At 41.4% G+C, this 19,842-nt stretch overlaps 1 protein-coding gene, 1 non-coding gene and 1 pseudogene across 2 annotated transcripts; all 3 read right to left on the reverse strand.

The window, feature by feature from the left end:
* Window positions 1-1,471: 1,471 nt before the first annotated feature.
* LOC122472097 lies at window positions 1,472-1,578 on the reverse strand. The gene has a single exon (XR_006294348.1). It is a non-coding gene; the product is annotated as a U6 spliceosomal RNA (small nuclear RNA).
* Window positions 1,579-4,947: 3,369 nt separating this feature from the next.
* LOC122471986 lies at window positions 4,948-5,709 on the reverse strand (annotated as a pseudogene).
* A 2,729-nt stretch (window positions 5,710-8,438) lies between these two features.
* On the reverse strand, window positions 8,439-10,911 carry LOC122471982 (olfactory receptor 1F12-like). Its single transcript, XM_043561259.1, has one exon. The coding sequence runs from the start codon at window positions 10,464-10,466 to the stop codon at window positions 9,522-9,524; it is 945 nt and encodes a 314-aa protein (XP_043417194.1). The 5' UTR covers window positions 10,467-10,911; the 3' UTR covers window positions 8,439-9,521.
* Window positions 10,912-19,842: the final 8,931 nt, after the last annotated feature.

The following is a 19,842-nucleotide window of genomic DNA, read 5'->3' on the forward strand; positions in this document are numbered from 1 at the left end:
TTTTGCTCAAACTTAACGATTTAAAAACGCTTCAGGTTATCTTTTAACAGTGCTTTTCAACAGAGATTCTCAAATTATTATCTGAAGACCACTTGACATCAAAATCACCTGGGGAACTTTTTTTTTTTTTTTTTTTTAACATTTATTCATTTTTGAGAGAGAGAGAGATACAGAGCATGAGTGGGGAAGGGGCAGAGTGAGAGGGAGACATAGAATCAGAAGCAGGCTCCAGGCCCTGAGCTGTCAGCACAGAGCCTGACACGGGGCTCGAACTCACAGACTGAGAGATCATGACCTGAGCCGAAGTCGGACATTTAACTGACTGAACCACCCAGGTGCCCCTTGGGAAACTTTTAAAAACTGTATTTGTGGATGGAGTAGTGGTCCAAAGGGACCTAAGAATCTTCATTTTACCCAACTCCTCAGATGATAATAATGCACATAAACTTTAAGAATGGTAGCTCCATTGAGTAGAACACTGTGGCTTCACCAGAGCGCTCATTCAAACATTGGAACAGATCCTGAAATTTACTCCCACCAGCCCAGAGCAAGTATGAGATGGCTCTAGGAAGGAACAGCAACGCATGACCTTCCATAGCACAATGTTACTGTACTCCTCTCAGGTTGTAGCCATAACACACAAATTTCTTCAACAATACAGGACAGTTACATCCTGATCTCCCACTAGTAAGGTACTTTGTGAACTAACAGAACCAAATCTGTAAGTTGTTCTGAGATCTGTGTTGGTAAAAGATCTTTAACAGTATTCTTTTAAGTAAACTCTTTGTTCTGTATAACTATAGAGGAGGATTCAGAGTGCATTGAGGGCATTGATGGCGAGACCACTGAAATGATACAGGAGAGTTTGAGAAAGAGCACAGCTTCTGTGACTGAGAATCAGTCCTCATCCAGAAGGCGAGTTCAATAGTAGACTGGATTCTAGATCAAGAAAAAAAAAAAAAAAAAAGCCTTCCCTTTTGTTTTTTTTTTTGAATGACGTGTTGTTTCCTCTTATTTTACCTTGACTTCTTAGTAAAATATCTTAAGATGTAATCCTTTTGTGCCTGACTAAAGTGATGTCTTGATTTGTTGAAGGAAAAAGAAGATAAGGGGGAGGAAGATAAGGGAGGGGAAGACTAAGTGCAGGGCCATTTGTAGATCTGGCTGTCACTTTGTTGGAAGAAGCCTTCACAAAGGACACATGTCCTTTATTATGTAGAGGTAGCAAAAATAATTCTCCTTATCTTTCTCATTCCACTGGATCTTTTCTCAGTATTTTGTTATTTTATTTATTTTATTTTATTTTATTTTATTTTATTTTATTTTATTATTTTATTTTATTTTATTATTTTATTTTATTTTACTTTATTTTACTTTATTTTATTTTATTTTATTTTATTTTATTTTATTTTTTATTTTACTTTCCAGTGTAGTTTCAGGTGTACAATTTAGTGATTCAACTATTCCATACAAAAATACAAAATGTTTCACAAATTTGCATGTTATCCTTGTGCAGAGGCCATGCTAATCTTCTCTGTATGGTCCCAATTTTACTATAAGTGCTGTCAAAGTGAGCACTCTTTTCAGTTTTAATATCTATTTCCTTACCACCCTTCCATCCAAACTGTTCCAAACCTACTTTGTTTACGTGGAGCTGACTCTAGGTGTCATCTAAGGGGAGATCCATTCCTATACTGTAATTTCTATAGACCATATCATGGTCAGAATAGCTCCATTCATACAGAACACACTGACATCTCAATATTGGATCATTATTCAATATGTATTATATTACTGCATTTCATTTTCCTTTCCTAATTTAGTAAGTGTAGTAGCAAAAACGAAAAAAAAGTAGTAGACTAACCTCAAGCTAGGGGCACCTGGGTGGCTCATTTGGTTAAGTGTCTGACTTTGGCTCAGATCATGATCTCACCATTTGTGGATATGAGCCCTGTGTCAGGCTCTGTGCTGACAGCTCAGAGCCTGGAGCCTGCTTCTGATTCTATGACTCCCTCTCTCTCTGCCCCTCCCTGGCTCAGCTTGTGCTCTGTCTCTCTCTGTCTCTAAAACATAAATAAACATTAAAAAAGTTTTTTTAGAATAGCCTCAGGCTACAGACAGATAGAAAGACATGCAACTTTTCACCGAAGACGTTTAATAGAGATTTCAAGGTTTGTTTGTTTGTTTGTTTTTATCTCTTAGTTTGAGTGTGGAAAAAATAGAACACTTGTACACTGTTGGTGGGAATATGAAAAGCAAAAGTGCTTTGTAAGACAGTATGGCGTCTCCTCAAAAAATTAAAACTCGAGTTACCATATGATGTAGCAATTCCACTACTGGGTGTAGACTCCAAAGAATTAAAAACAGGGACTGCCATGTTCATAGCAGTGTTATTCACCATAGTCAAAAGGTGGAGGCAACCCAAGTGTCCATCAATGGATGAATGGATAAGCAAAATGTGGTCTTTCCATAAAATGGATTATTCAGCATTAAAAAAGGGAGGACATTCTGACATGCTACAGCATGGATGAACCTTGAAGGCATTGTGCTAAGTGAAATAAAAGGACAAGTGCTGTATGATTCCATTTATATGAAGTACCTAGAGTAGTCAAATTCAGAAAGACAGAAAGTAGAGGAGTGGTTGCCAGGGTCTGGGAGCAGAAGGAATGGGGAGTTGGTATTTAATGGGTGGAGAGTTTCAGTTTTGCAAAGTGAGGAGTTCTATGGAGGGATGATGGTGTGGCTGCACAACAGTGTGAATGTACTGTATGCCACTGAACTGAGCACTTTAAGATGATAAATTTACGTTATATGTATTTTACCACTAAAAAAAAAATGTGCATTGGCTTTATCAACTTAAAGAATCATTGGTGGTATTGGTAAGAGCAGTTTCAGTGGCATGGTGGGGTCGGGGGAAGCGAGATTCCAGGGTGTTTTGAATTCTCCCTTGAGTTCTAACTCATAGATACTGCTACCCACTTTGAAGATCAAATAGGCATCTCAAACTTATCACAAAACCAACCGCTTGGTTTTCTCTCCACCATCCAAACCTCTCTCTCTCTCTCTCTCTCTTTTTTTTTTTCTCATCTTAGTGGATAGACCTTGCATTCCCTCAGTTGCTCAGGCCAAAAAGCCTACAACACTCTCTCATACCCTGAATCCACACCATCAGCAAATTCTGCTGGTTCTCCTTTCAACCCACACACAGTCTGGCAACTTAATATTACCTCCAGCATGTTCAGGTCCGAGCCACCATCTCTCTTGGACTACTTTAACAGCCTTCTGATTAATTTGCATGCTTCTATTCTTTCTTCTTGATAGTCTCTTCACCATATAAAAACCAGACAATCTTTAGAAAATATAAATAAGATTATCTCACTTCTCTGTTCAGAACTTTCCAAAGGCTTCCCTTCTCAGAATAAAAGCCAAAGACCTTACTTAACTAACAGTTCTTCCTGGAGCACATTGACCAACATGCCAGGAATGCTCCCTCTTAGGGCCTATGCTTTTGTTCTCTGTCTGGAACCCATTTTATCAAGACCTTTTGCAACTTTATATCTCTTCTTCATGTGAGTTTCTGTTTTGAAAGACCTTTCCTAACTACCTGTGATATTTTAAAAATGTGTCTGCAAATTCTTTGTCAATTCTTCCCATTAAGAGATAGAGTCTAATTCCTTTCCTCTTGAATATTGACTGACCTTAGTGACTCTTAACAAAATACGGAGGCAGTGAGGCTATGTTACTCCTCAGGGTAGGTCATGAAAAACAGTAGTTGGGATGCTGGCCTTGGAACAGAACCGTCATGCTGTGAAGAAGCCCATGTCACACAGACATGCCACACTCCAGCAACAACAGCCCTAACTGTGGTCCTCACTGACAACCAGCATCAACCGTTAGATACATGAGTGGGGAATCCTTCAGGAGAACTCCAGCCCAAGCTTGTTTGTATACAACTGCATGATGGACCCTGAGGGAGCATTGCTGAGATCAACCCAGTCACCCCCAGAAATATGAGAGAGAAAATAAATGATTGCTGTTACTTTTTAAAGATTGCTTTAACTAACATTTATTGACTATCTATTAGTTATCACAGGTTATTTTATATACAAGAACTTGTTTAACCTCTATAGTAGCCCTGGTGAGATAGGCATTATTTATTTTTTATTGTTTTATTATTTCTTTTAAGTAGGGTCCATGCCCAATGTGGAGCTTGAACTCACCACCCTGAGATTAAGGGTCACATGCTCCACCAACTGAGCCAGCCAGGCACCCCAGTGATTGCTGTTATTTTAAGCCACTAAATTTGGGTGTTTTTTTTCTCAGCAATGGACACTTGAAGCACAGACCCTACCACAATTATACTCCTTATCAGTTGCTAGTTCCTGACCTGAATATGTTTTTCTTTTTCTTTATAGCACTTAGCACTTACAGCTTTTGGACATGTGCATATTTGTTGTTGTTGTTGTTTTTTCCTGTTCTCCTCCCATGCTCTGGAACATTAGCTGCATGAAGGTAGAAACTTTCTTTTGTTTGCTGATATATCAGTACCTATAATATTACCTGGTGCAGAATTGTCATTGGAGCTCAAATTGTATTTGTTAAGTGGATGTAGCTATGGCCCTCTGGTGTGGAAAAGGCATCCACTGTGAACAGGAAGGTATCGGGGTGAAAGGGTTATATAGGACTTGGAAAATGCTATAAAGGAGATATTTATTATTCTCATTATTCTTTTTTTTAAGTTTATTTTCAGAGAGAGAGAGAAAGAGAGAGAGAGAGAACACAAGTTGGGGAGGGGCAGGGAGAGAAGGAGAGAAGGAATCCCAAGCAGGTTCTGCACTGTCAACATAGAGCCCCACCTGGGGCTTGAACTCACAAACTGTAAGATCAGGACCTGAGCTGAAATCAAAGTTGGATGCTTAGCCAACTGAGCCTTCTAGGCACCCCTATTCTCATTCTTTTTTTTTTTTTTTTGTCTTCAAACTTTTATTTAAGGGCAATTACCTACAATGAACTTCAGATCTTATTAAAAGCAGCCATGTCCATGGACTGCACATAGTCCTCTAAAGCAGTGATCCACTCCTCCAGCATATCTGTTCCAACTTTATCATCTTCCACTACACACTGTATTTGAAGTTTTTTGATTCCATACTCCACTGGAACTAGTTTAGAAGAGCCCCAAACCAAGCCGTCTGCTTGAATGCTTCAGAAGCACTCAGTTGCATATCTGTCTCATCGTCCCAAGGTTTCATGTCTAGTAAGATGGAAGACTTGGCAACAAGTGCAGGTTTTTTGGCTTTCTTTGACTCATATTGTGTAAGGCGTTCCTCTCTTAGCTGCTTTGCTTCTTCACTTTCTTCCTCCTCCTCAGAACCAAAGAGATCAATGTCATCATCATCTTTACTATCTGTAGCTCCACTTCCTGTGATGCATTCCACATTAGCAGGGCCATACTTGCCCAAAGTTTTCTTCACTCCTGGAAGGCTGGTCTTTTCCTTTTCGTAAGACTTGATGTGATTATACCAACATAGGACATGATACAAGTTGGCAGGTGGAGGGCCGGAGACTACTTCAAATACTGCCACGTCTGCTTGTGATGGCACATACCCCTCGATGTAGCTCTTGTCTGCAAGGTAGTCGTTGAGCACCTGGAGGCCAGTGGGGGTTTTCAGGTCTCCAAAACCCATGGCGTGAGCTGATCCCAGAACAGGGCTGCAGTGGAGGAAAAGACAAGCGTGGGGAGTGAGCGCCTTGTGCTAAGAGGGAAAAGGGTCTCATTATTCTTGAAGATGCTTCCACTTTACTACTGGTGGTACTTAATAATGCTATTTAAAAAAATGTGGATCCTAGAACTATTTTTTCCTTTCTTCTTGAATACCTTATTTATTATTAATTTTAAAATATAATTTATTGTCAAGTTAGCTAACACAGTGTTTACACTGTGCTCTTGGCTTCGGGAGTAGATTCCCATGATTCATTGCTTACATACAACACGCAGTGCTTATCCCAACAAGTGCCCTCCTCAATGCCTATCACCCATTTTCTCCTTTCCCCCAGCCCCCATCAACCCTCAGTTTGTTCTCTGTATTTGAGTCTCTTATGGTTTGCCTCCCTCTCTGTTTGAAACTATTTTTTCCCCTTCCCTTCCCCCATGGTCTTCTGTTAAGTTTCTCAAATTCGCATGTGAGTGAAAACATAGGATATCTGTCTTTCTCTGACTGACTTGTTTCACTTAGCATAATACTCTCCAGTTCCATCCATGTTGTTGCAAATGGCAAGATTTAATTCTTTCTCATTGCCAAGTAGTATTCCATTGTATATATAAACCATATCTTTATCCATTCATCAGTTGATGGACATTTGGGCTCCTTCCATAATTTGGCTATTGTTGATAGTGCTGCTATAAATATTGGGGTACGTGTGCCCCTATGAATCAGCACTTTTGTCTCCTTTGGATAAATTCCTGGTAGTGCTATTGCTAGGTCTTGGGGTAGTTCTATTTTTAGTTTTTGGGGAACCTCCACACTGTTTTCCAGCAACTGCACCAGTTTGCATTCCCACCAACAGCACAAGAGGGTTCCTGTTTCTCCACATCTGCGCCAGCATCTGTTGTTTCCTGAGTTGTTAATTTTAGCCACTCTGACGGTGTGAGGTGGTATCTCAGTGTGGTTTTAATTTGTATTTCCCTGATGACGAGTGATGTTGAGCATTTTTTCATGTGTCAGTTGGCCATCTGGATGTCTTCTTTGGAAAAGTGTCTGTTCATGTCTTCTACCTATTTCTTCACTGTATTATTTGTTTTCTGGGTGCTGAGTTTGGTAAGTTCTTTATAGATTTTGGATACTAACCCTGGATATGTCATTTGCAAATATCTTCTCCCATTCAGTCAGTTGCCTTTTAGTTTTGTTGATTGTTTCTGTTGCAGTGCAGAAGCTTTTTATCTTGATGATGTACCAATAGTTCATTTTTGCTTTTAATTCTCTTGCCTTTAGAGACATGTTGAGCAAGAAATTGCTGCGGCTGAGGTCAAAGAGGTTGTTGCCTGTTTTCTCCTCTAGGGTTTTGATGGTTTCCTGTCTAACATTTAGGTCTTTCATTCACCTTGAGTTTATTTTTGTGTATGGCATAAGAATTTAACACTTTATTTTTTAAATAGAAATTAACAGTCTGATAAGTTCACAGAATTAGGTTTATGCTGCCAAGACTGTAAAGGTGGCTGGGCTTCTGAACTTTTTATAGTTGACCTCTGTGTAGGATGAGGAAGAGAACATCCTTTTCCACTTGCCCCTCAGCAAGCAGTCTCTGGGCCAGGAATAGAGCCAGTCTGCAAAGGTGTTTGCTATGAGAGGAGGATTATCTCATCCTGTGCCCTTCCTTGGAAGAGAGGCCTCTGAGCCAGAGAGCCTTCTCACAGCAGTGAGAAAGGTCAGTTGAAGGTCTTTCATATTTATTCAGCACTGCCCCTCTTTTTTTTTTCTTGTTCACTTTTTTTTTTAACCTTGGGTCCAAACCATTGTATTATTCACCATTGTAGCAAAACCATATTAAAGGAAGACCTCCCCTCCATGTTGACATCGGCTTTTCTTCACATCATTTTTATAGGTTTGAGGTGAGATTTTCTTGCTGTTATTGTGGTTTTATGGTCAGAGACCCAAGAAAGCCTAAATCCTTTCCTGCCAAATCATTACAACTCTTGAAGTTTCCCAAGGAAACACTATGCTCAAAGGACAATAGCAAACTTTGAGCCAGAGTACCACTTTGTGGGTGTCTGAGTTATACTCAGTAACCTCCATCGTGGACTCAGTGATCAAAAGTGAGCTGGAAAATAGTATGGGCCTACCTGCTTCCTACTCTTAGCCCCAAATCTGAATTGAGGATCGTGTGCTCGGGCATGGTGTGGAGAGAGAGAGAGAGAGGGGTGACTGGGCTTCAAGTGGGGATTCCAGGAAGACCACAAATAGAAGAGGACTAACCAGGGGCCAGGCTAGAAGGAGGGGACTTCATTCCTGGATGCTAACCCTCTAGGGTATATTGCCCTTTATAAAATATGCACCAGTGAACTCCTTAGGCTCTGACCTCCCAGATTGGTAGCTCTTTTACCTTGAAAGGGGAGAGGAAGATATAAAACATATTGGTTAAGACTAAATCATGGGGAGAAAGGATGTAAATGTTTTTTTTCCCAGTGTTTGCCACCATTGTCATGGTCATCATTAGCATCTATTAGCAGCATACTTTTATTGAGTCATTATTTAAAAAACTTTTTTAAATGTCTTATTTATTTTTAAGAGAGAGAGAGAGACAGAGCAGGAGCAGGTGAGTGGCAGAGCGAGAGAGGGACACAGAATCTGAAGCAGGCTCCAGGCTCTGAGCTGTCTGCACAGAGCCCGACTCGGGGCTTGAACTCATAGACTGCAAGATCATGACCTCAGCCGAAGTCGGACACTTAACCAACTAAGCCACCCAGGTGCCCCGAGTCATTATTTTAAACCAGGCACTTGATAAAGTCTTCTGAGGATGAGTTTCTTAAGATAAATAGGAGCTTTTATAAAATTTAAAAATGACCCAACCATCCTGTTTGGAGTGGAGTTGTGGTGAACACGAATCATGCAAAGCCAGATATGAAAGGGTTGAACAGCATTACAATTATATGGTGTTCCAGGAGACAGAAAATTCTCTCAGCTGGGGAGACTTGAGGTGGCTTCATGAAGGGTATGGTATTTTATCTGAGCCTGAAGGACACCTGGAAATTTGATAGAAATGGGCAAGTTGACTCTACTGGAACAGCAAAAGTAGAGACTAAAAAAGCACAGTGTGTTTGGTAGAATGGTGAATTTCAGATGGACTGGAGTCAAATGGCCAGTAACTATGGGGCCAGGACCAGAAGTCAGTGGTTAGGACTTTCTGTGTAATGCTCTATCAAGTTCTACCATACCCCTTGCAGCCTGTCTAGGTGTTCAGCTGTGATATCACTGTAAGCATCCCTAATGCGAGTATACAGAGCTATGGAACCCTACCCAGCAGCATCCAAGGCCAAGAGTGGGATGGCTTTGAGGGCAATCAAGTCTGTCCCCAGAGCTAGATTCAACCCAGAATGTGGGGATGATGGTTGAGGAAGTGGGGATACAGCAGAAGAGTTTAGAAATTGGGATGCATGAAGGTTAAGGATTTGAGGAACAGAGGGTGCATGGGAGCTCTGAGAGGGCATCCCTTTGGCACAGGCTATCAGCACAGGCCACAGATTCTTTTTTCACATGGACTTCTCTGGAAGGTCTGCAGACAAAGCTAATTTGCATCTGTTTATGTGGTTCTGTCTTTAGGGGAGAGGTTATGCCCCTCACCATGTTTGGGCAGTTTGAGCAAAGCCCAAGAAGGAACTTGCAAATTACTTATGGAGAAATGAGAGGACTTCCTGGCCATGGTGACCCAGGACAATTAAGTCTATGTTTCTCTAGCCCTCTATATGTGGAGCCTGTCTCTAATTCATCCCCTTCCCAGCACAAATGCCGTAAGAGGGGTCTTTGCTGTCACAGCCCACAGGATAAAGCCTTTATACTGAACAGTTTTCTTGTGGCTCCCTTCATGTCCTTGTTTCTCAGGCAGTAAATGAAGGGGTTCAGCATGGGTGTGACCACCATATACATCACTGAAGCCAGTGAATCCTTGTCAGTTGAATGGGATGATGAGGGACTCAAGTAGACCCCCGTGATAGTCCCATAGAAGAGGGTGACTACAGCAAGATGAGAACCACAGGTAGAAAAGGCCTTTTGTTTGCCCTGGGTAGATGGGACCTTAAGCACAGCAGACACAATGTGGGTGTAGGACACAAGAATGGTGAGGAAAGGAATGAGGACAATCAAACCCCCCACCAGCAGAATCATGAGCTGGTTGAGCTGTGTATTGGAACAGGATAGCTGGAGCAGGGGAATGAGGTCACAAAAGAAGTAAGGGATGACGTTGCTGGCACAGAACTCCAGCCGAGCCATGAGGACAGTGTGTAGCAGGGAGTGGAGGCTGGCAATGAGCCAGAAGCTCCCCAGCATCAGGGCACAGATTTGCAGACTCATCATGGTGGAATAGTGAAGGGGGTGGCAGATGGCCACATAACGGTCATAAGCCATTGCCATCAGGAGAAAGTTGTCCATGTTGGCAAGCAAAATGCAGAAGTAGATCTGGGTTAGGCAGCCACAATAAGAAATGGACTGAGTCTGCATCTGGATGTTCATAAGCATCTTAGGGACTGTAGAGGAGATGAAGCAGAAATCCACAAGGGAAAGGTTGCTGAGGAAGAAGTACATGGGTGTGTGGAGGTGGGAGTCTGAACCAATGGCCAGGATGATGAGCAAGTTCCCTGCTGCCCCGACCAGGTACATGACAAGGAAGAGCCCAAAGATCAGATCTTGCCTTTCGGGCTGGCTGGAGAGCCCTAGGAGGATGAACTCAGAGGCACTCGTGTAGTTTTCTTCCTCCATGGTTGCCTGGTCCTGCTGGGAGATAAGATCAGGCACAGGCTATATGGAGCAGGGGGTGGCACCTGTGCCTCCCTTTTTTTCCTCATATAACTCCTCAGCTCACCTCTGGCCAACTCACATCTCTGTTCATTTGGTACAAACTCCAAAGAAAGCTCTCCACCTACCATAGGAAAAGCTTCAACCAGGGAGTCTTATGGTCCCAACAGATCCCAAAGTCAGGGTTTTAATTACTCACTAGCAAAATGCTGCTAATCTGGAATGGTACAAAGCCCCATCTGCCATCCCTCAAAAGAGAATCCTTGTGACATATGGCCAGGTACTCAGTGGTGCCCCCCAAATTTCTGTCATACTCATTTTTTGATCTGAGCAACTGATGTTACCTCACTATTAAATAAATAACCATAGGGGTTCTTTGGGTTCTTTGGGTGGCTCAGTCGGTTAAGCATCTGACTTCAGCTCAGGTCATGATCATGTAGCTCGTGGGTTCGAGCCACACGTCAGGCTCTGTGCTGACAGCTCAGATCCTGGGGCCTGCTTCAGATTTTCTGTCTCCCTCTCTCTATGCCCCTCCCCTACTCCTGCTCTGTCTCTCAAAAATAAACATTTATTATTTTTTTTAATTAAATTTTATTTTTTTAGTGTTTATTTCTGAGACAGAGACAGAGCATGAACGGGGGAGGAAGAGAGAGAGAGGGAGACACAGAATCTGAAGCAGGCTCCCGGCTCTGAGCTGTCAGCACAGAGCCTGATGCGGGGCTCGAACTTCCAGACTGTGAGATCGTGACCTGAGCTGAAGTCGGTCACTCAACCGACTGAGCCACCCAGGTGCCCCTCAAAAATAAACGTTTAAGGGGCGCCTGGGTGGCGCAGTCAGTTAAGCGTCCGACTTCAGCCAGGTCACGATCTCGCGGTCCGTGAGTTCGAGCCCCGCGTCGGGCTCTGGGCTGATGGCTCAGAGCCTGGAGCCTGTTTCCGATTCTGTGTCTCCCTCTCTCTCTGCCCCTCCCCGTTCATGCTCTGTCTCTCTCTGTCCCAAAAATAAATAAACGTTGAAAAAAAAATTTTTTTTAAATAAACATTTAAAAATTAAAAAAAAAAGAACTATGAAAACACAGTTTCTTCTTATTCCCAATAAGGTTGCCACCTGAAGGCCCTTCCTCTACAGAATTCTGGAACCACAATGGCGCATATATAGAACCAGAGGGTATTATTTGTACATACCTTCCTTCCCCTCAAATACTTTGTCTTCCTTTGTTCCTCCAGTCAAGTATAGCCTGGGGCTTAGGGTGCCCTGGCTGATTTGTCACCGGCTCTGGGTCACCTTGGTCCTGGTGATGATGTGGATGGAGTACATCAGGACAAACCTGGACAAAAGAGCCTGCTGACTGGGACAGCTCAGCCAGCCCTTTTGCCTGGGCTTATCCAGGAAGGGACTTGCTCTGGTGAGTGAGAGTTGCCCCTGCAGATAACAAAGAGAAACTTCTACAAGTGTGACATTGCCCAAAGGAATAAAGTTGATGGAAAGGAAACAGAAGGACACCACTAAACAGTGTGAGCTCAGTTGAAGTTTCATTAGATATAATATTAATTATTTCCCACTGCTTCACAAGACATAGTTGGGATTTACGGTCCTATGAGAACGTAAATCACAAAAAGGGAGAGAGGATACTTGAGTCGGTGTCTTGACTGGGGATGGGGGAAGAGCTGATGAGGGAAATCAGTCTGGAAAAGCTTGGGGGTAGTGTTGTGGTCCACTGGGGGAACTGGGTAGGGAGTGACAGGGGGAAGCTGTCTTGGGAGGTTGCCTTCATCCATGCCTCCACTTTGCTGAGGCAGAGCCTGCTAGGAGCAAAGGAACTTACCAGTGCAGCTGAGGAGGGTAAAGGAGGGATGGAGATTTTGGTCTGCTGCAGATCTCAGTTGAGTTCTTGGCCTGTGTTGAGAGAGCTGTTCCTTAGTGTGGAAGCTAAATGTCCTCCTTCAATTTCACTGCTTTGATTTTCTCCAAAAGATCAAAAAAGCACTACCAGGTGAACTTAGACTTGGGGCATTTGGGTCAGGGCCTCCTGGAATGGCCAGCACTGGGGCAGGAGAAGAGGTATGTTGAGCAGCTTGGTGGGGCAGGGGCATGGTGGGGAGAATCATCTGTACTGGGTGTACTGAGAGAAATCTCCTCTGAGACTGGGACCAGCAGTGTGTGTAGTGGCAAAAGCTCTATCCCTTCCTTGTGTAATACTCCTTTCAAACCATAGTGGCACCATCCTATTTTCCTTCTAAGCCTCCACTTCCCCAGAGATGTGGGAGAAAAAAAAAATTCCTGTTACAACTTCCCACTTGTTAGGAAGGTACTCTTCCCAAGTGCTCCTATTTGAAGAAAACTGAAGTTAAGAGAGTCTAACTTAAAATGAAAAGGGTTTTTCTCCTAGCTTCTGAATCATTCCTGTCAGCATGCAGACATCACCCAGTTTTAAAAATCCACTCTTGACCCACATTCCCTCCATCCTTTGGGCTATCAGGTTACCTTTCTACTCCCCCTTTCCACAAAAGTCCTCAAACTGTGGCCAGGATACATTCCCCATTCCCTTCTTCCCATTCACTCATGAAGCCCCCTTCTCAGGCTTCCCCACAATCCACAAAACATCCTTGGTCAAGGCCACCATTGCCACATCTCACGTTGGTTCTCAGGCTCCATCTTACTAAATGAAAAAGCCATAGTTGGCATGGTTGGTCACTCCCACCATCTGGAAATATGCTCTCCACTGGGTTTCAAAGCACAGTTTTGAAACTCCTGCCTCACTGGTTTCTTGCTTAATGTCCTTCTCATCCTTCTGACCTGCATCAATTGGGATGTGCCATTGACTCCTCAAGCCCCATCTCTTCTCTGTACACTCATGCCTGAAGTGGTCTCAGTAGTCCCAAAGCTTCAAATGCCATCCAAATTTCTATTTCCAGTTTGGGATTTTCCCCCTTGAACTTCAAACCTAGGTATGTCTAACTGCCTACTCCTCATGTCCATTTAGGTGTCCAATAGGCATCTCAGATTGTCCAAAACCGTGCCGTTGGTCTTCCCTTCTTCCAGCCCGCTGCCACTTCGTTCATCCTCATCTTACTATTTTAATTGCTCAAGCCAAAACCTCAGCACCACCTCTCACTCCTCTTTTGTTTTACTGTCCTTTTCCAGTGTGTTGGCAAATTCTGTCATCTCTAACTTTGAAATATATCCAATGGTACTTTTTCTCTCTGTTCCCTGCTACTTTCATAGCCCAAACAATCATTATTTCCATCCAGATTATTAAAAATAGTTTCTTAGCTGGGTTCTGTTTCTATCCTTACCCTACCCTCGACATTGTTTCTACAAGGCAACCAGAGGGAAAATTAAGAAATATGAGTCAGATTGTTATTTCTCTGTTCAAAATCCTCCAATGGCTCCCCATCTCACTTGGGACAAAACCCACAGTCGTTGCCAAATCCTCAGGGCTATGCATGACCCAGACCTTTGCCCTTCCCCTGATCTCACCTCCTTCTGTTGCCCCCTCACTTTCCATAGGCTGGCCATCAGGGCCTTCTCACCCAACCTGAACATGTCAAACATGTCCCTACCTCAGGGCCCTTGTACTTGTTATACAACTGCCTGGAATTCTCTTCCTTCAGTCCTTTACTTCATTCCAATTTCTGCTCAGATGTGATCTCTGCTCAGGGTTCCCGCAACCACCTATCTAAAATAGTGCCCCTTTCTGTCTTCACCCTTGTTTTGCTTTGTTTTTATTCTCAGCATCATTTATTGTGTATCTATCTATCTATCTATCTATCTATCTATCTATCTATCTATCATCCATCTATCATTCTGTTTCTCTAGTATATAAGCCAATGAGGGCAGGAACTTTATTTTTATGTATTATTGTATCCTCAGTTTCTAGAACCATGCCTGGACTAAAGGAGACACTCAGTTGTTTTTATGTAGTTGTTGAATGAAGGGATAACTGTTCTTAATGTTCCCCTTTGTGACCATATGTCCTTGAGATTGGGTGAGACCTTAAATATAGTCCTCCTTCACCTGATATCAACCTCCTATCTCTCAGACGTCACTCATATTAACTTATCACCTGTATTGTTTCCTTAATACTGTTATTTAACTCACTAATTTTGTTAAGTGGAATTCATTTATTAAAAATGAAAATTTGCACTCCATGATACAGAAGAAAACAATATCACTTGCTGAATTTTAGCTAGATGCTATTACCTGTAGAGAGTTCTGAGTCTGAAACCTACCTTTTCTTGGTTAAAAAAGGAGAATGTAAAGTCCTAGGGAGGAGTTAAAGAAATGGCACTTGAGTATTTCTCAGAGAGGTAGTCTGAAGGGTTGAGGGAGAACTCAAAAAGGAATCAATTTCTCACCATGTGATTTGATACTATTTGTCTCCATCTTTGTAAGCCACCGAATGCCAAACCCTCAGACCCCTGTAGATACAGGCTCCACACTGCAGGACACACTGCCCTGCATACCTAGACTCATACATCTATTCACTTAGGTCACTCATCCATACATACCTAGACTCATACATCTATTCACTGAGGTCTGGTCCTTGGGCAGCCAGCACACAGAATGGCTTGAATCTCTCTCTGGTGACCACAGCAGCTCTGAGGTTTGTGTTGGCTTCAATACCAGACCTGTTTTGTGAGAGCCCAAGGGTTGGAGAAAGTGCTTGTCTTTGACTTTGGAGTCCTCATGTTTAATTTTATCCAGTGATTGAACCATAGTGAACTTTGCTTAAATAATTTAGAAGGGGAAACAAGTTAAAATACAGATAATAAAACTAAAAACAAATGATGCAGAAAAAGAATTTAAGCAGAAGTCTTTTAATTGATTCTTTGAAAAAGAATTGATAAAAAAAGAATTGATAAACAATGTCAATTTTGACAAACAAATGAGAATGAAAATTAGAATGAAGCCATGTTAATGGCTAGTGCAAAAGATTTACATTTAGGTGCTCCTGGGTGACTCAGTTGATTATGCCCCACATTGGGCTCCATGCTGACAGCATGGAGCCTGCTTGGGATTCTCTCTCTCACTTTCTCTCTACCCCTCCCCCGCTTGTACCCTTTCCCTGTCAAAAAAAATAAGTAAATAGACATTAAAAAAAAAAAGAAAAAAAAAGGTTCATATTTAAGTGGACTATTATTTTCAATTAGAGGCTAACATATCTTATCAAATAAAGTAGATGGCTACCTACATATATACAGTAGCCCCAAAGATGCAAAAATAATTAGAGAGCATGCATATAATAAGAACAGAGAAAGGAATACAAAGTTATTAAATATAGGAGCTTCTGACTCCGATGAAGAAACTGTGCTTTCTTTTTCTTTTTTTTTATTTTTGAGAGAGAGAGAGAGAGAGAGAGAGAGAGAGAATATATCTTAAGCAGGCTCCATGCTCAGTGCAGTGCCTGACATGGTGGCTCTTATCTCTCGACTGTGAGATCATGCCTGAGCTGAAACCAAGAATCAGATGCTTAGCCAATTGAGCCACTCAGGCACCCTGACAAATGGTGTATTTAAAAACAAGAGCTGGGTCTCCTGGGTGGCTCAATTGCTTAAGCGTCTGACTTCAGCTCAGGTCATGATCTCGCAGTTCATGAGTTCAAGCCCCGCATCGGGCTCTGTACTGACAGCTCAGAGCCTGGAACCTGCTTCAGATTCTGTGTCTCCCTCTCTCTGCCTCTTCTCCACTCACACTCTGTCTGTCTGTCTGTCTCTAAAGTAAATAAACATTAAAATAAAATAGAATAAAAATGAGTCAACATTATGTTCATTCAAGACTTACACTTTTTCCTTAAAAAGAACAAAATGTGGATGTTCTCTGTTTTCATTCCTTATTTAATATTTAGCTAAAAATGCTGGCAATGGCTATCAGAAAAGAAAAAAAAACATACCTTTTTTTTTTCAAAATATCTAATAGCTAAGCTATTAAAAGAAATGAAGTCAGTGATGAAAATAAAGTTAGCTGAACAAAGTTGCAGAGTATAATGTCACACAAAAATTGGTAAATTGCTAACTGACATAGCAACAATAAATAAACACCAAAAAAAAAGATGAAAAGGTGATTTCATTCCCACCAATGATGAATTTGAATATTTGGATTTTAATTCAATTTGGGAAATGAAATATTTGTTCAAAGAAAATTATAATGGATAAAGTAAAGGAACATATAGAAGGAAATTGAAGAAGACACAAAGAAATGGAAAAATATTCCATGCTCATGGATTGGAAGAATAAATATTGTTAAAATGTCAGTACTGTGCAAAGCAATCTACACATTCAGTGCAATCCCAATCAAAATTATACTGGCATTCTTCTCGAAGCTAGAACAAGCAATCCTAAAATTTGTATGGAACCACAAAAGACCCCAAATAGCCAAAGTAATGTTGAAAAAGAAAACCAAAGCAGGAGGCATCACAATCCCAGACTTTAGCCTCTACTACAAACCTGTAATCATCAAGACGGTATGGTATTGGTACAAAAACAGACACATAGATCAATGGCATAGAATAGAGAAGACAGAATTGGACCCATAAATGTACGGCCAACTAATCTTTGACAAAGCAGGAAAGAGTATCCAATGGAAAAAAGACAGTCTCTTTAACAAATGGTGCTGGGAGAACTGGACAGCAACATGCAGAAGAATGAAACTAGGCCACTTTCTTACACCATACACAAAAATAAACTCAAGATGGATGAAAGACCTAAATGTGAGACAGGAAACCATCAAAACCCTAGAGGAGAAAAAGGAAACAACCTCTCTGACCTCATCTGGGGCAATTTCTTGCTTGACACATCTCCAAAGGCAAGGGAATTAAAAGCAAAATGAACTATTGGGACCACATCAAGATAAAAAGCTTCTGCACCACAAAGGAAACAATCAACAAAACTAAAAGGCAACTGACTGAATGGGAGAAGATATTTGCAAATGGCATATCCAGGGTTAGTATCCAAAATCTATAAAGAACTTACCAAACTCAACACCTGAAAAAAAACCAAATAAACAGTGAAGAAGTGGGCAGAAGACATGAATAGACGCTTTTCCAGAGAAGACATCCAGATGGCCAACAGGCACATGAAAAGATGCTCAATGTCATCAGCATCAGGGAAATACAAATCAAAACCACACTGAGGTACTATCTCACACCATCAGAGTGGCTAAAATTAACAACTAAGGAAACAACAGATGCTGGCGCAGATGTGGAGAAACAGGAACCCTCTTGCGCTGTTGGCGGAAATGCAAACTGGTGCAGCTGCTCTGGAAAACAGTATGGAGGTTCCCCAAAAATTTTAAAATAGAACTACCCTATGACCTAGCAATAACACTACTAGGAATTTATCCAAAAGAGACAGGAGTGTTGATTCATAGGGACACATATACCCCAATGTTTATAGCAGCACTTTCAACAATAGCCAAATTATGGAAAGAGCCTAAATGTCCAACTGATGAATGGTTAAGGAAGATGTGGTTTATATATACAATGGAATACTACTTGGCAATTAGAAAAAATGAAATCACACCATTTGCAGCAATGTGGATGGAACTGGAGAGTATTAAGCTAAGTGAAATAAGTCAGTCAGAGAAAGACAGATATCATATGTTTTCACTCATATGTGGAACTTGAGAAACTTGACAGAAGACCATGGGGGAAGGGAAGGGGAAAAGATAGTTACAGAGAGGGAGAGAGGCAAACCATAGGAGACTATTAAATACAGAGAACAAACTGAGGGTTGATGGGGCAAGTTGGGGAGAGGGGAAATTCGGTGATGAGCATTGAGGAGGGCCCTTGTTGGGATGAGCACTGGGTGTTGTATGTAAGCGATGAATCACGGGAATCTACCCCCAAAACCAAGAGCACACTGTACATACTGTATGTTAGCCAATTTGACAATAAATTATGTTAAAAAAATAAAAATAAATAATTTTTTTGAGTCACTCTAAAAAAAAACATACGAAATAGAAATCTATTCTAATTGAAAGGTTTTAATTAATTCGGTTGATCATGCTTCTAAGTAAGTATATAGATATGTTATTAATAATAGTTGATCATGCTTCTAAGTAAGTATATAGATATGTTATTAATAATAAATTAATATATACTCTATAGCAGGCACTGTACCAAGTGCTTAAACATTAGTTTTTAATTTTTAACCCAAAGTCTATAGCTTTGCAACTGTGATGTCAATGCAAGAAAATATCAGACAGGTATTAACAGTGAAAAAAATGTGTCAATTGCTGGATATTTGTTTATGACATAAGCCTTAAAAGCAGACCATAAGATAGCATGTACATACAGACAACATTTATGTACATCTGCCAACAAAAATAAGATATTAATTTGGAGGGTGATGGGAATAGTTTGAGGTTTAATTTCTGTTAGTTTTTTCCCTGCTAAATTGCTTACATTAAAGATGATGTGAGAATTAGGCCATTGTAGGCAGTCACTTGCTCTGCTTCTGAGATTGTCTTGGTGCCAGCAAACATTTTCAGATGTCTCTGCCAAGGATAAGCATTAGAAGAGGTTGGATAGTTGGGAATGAGAGTGGGGTTGAGATAGGTTGTCCAGGAATCTAATTCTATTTGATTTTGGGAAGTCTGTACTCTACTTTGTTGTCTGTAAAGTTATGGGCTTGGATCCTTGCATGGTTTCCAAGGTTCCTACAGGTCTCTGATTCTACTTGTCTTTGAGAAGTGGAGGAGTAGTAGTCTTTAGCCTTACATATTTTGGGGCATTGAGAGAGGAGTGTCTTCTCCCATTGTCACTGACCTGTTCAGCTGGTCTGATTTCTGCCAAACCCACCCAAGGAAGCCACCTCCTCCTGAGTTACTTCTCGCTAAAGAGGGACAGATGGCTCACAGCAGCCTAGAGCTGGAGACCCAAGCCTGGGCCCCATTAGAAGTAAGATGAGGAACAAGCATGTGGGTGGAAAGTGAGTTGAGCAAGGAGGCTGAGAGCAGGGCTTATTCCCTGATTCTTGGGCCAAGGAGAGATGTATGGGGCTCATACCTGGATTATTTGCAGGGCTGCTCTTGGCCTCTTTGGGAGCAATACTCAGTGGGCATTGTTAAAAAACAAATGTTCAATAATTACCTTGGGTTTGGCTGGGCCCAGTTCTCCTGGATTCCAGACACAGCATCTCCTTAGGGTTTTTATACTGGAAAATTATTACTTCCAATGGTTTAATTTGTTACTTTTGTCTACAGGAAAAGTCTTAACATTTTTCTTACTTTTTATCATGAGTCCAGGGAATTTTTCTTGTTTATTCAATAAGATCAGAACTTAATGTTCATGTTGATAGTCACTTAAAAAAAATTATGATGAAATGCACATAACATCAA

Source organism: Prionailurus bengalensis, chromosome E3 (genome assembly GCF_016509475.1).
Source record: "Prionailurus bengalensis isolate Pbe53 chromosome E3, Fcat_Pben_1.1_paternal_pri, whole genome shotgun sequence".
NCBI lineage: Eukaryota > Metazoa > Chordata > Mammalia > Carnivora > Felidae > Prionailurus > Prionailurus bengalensis.

Coding starts and splice junctions, on each gene's coding strand:
- LOC122471982 (XM_043561259.1), bottom strand. CDS start 10,466: ATGGAGGAAGAAAACTACACGAGTGCCTCTGAGTTCATCCTCCTAGGG.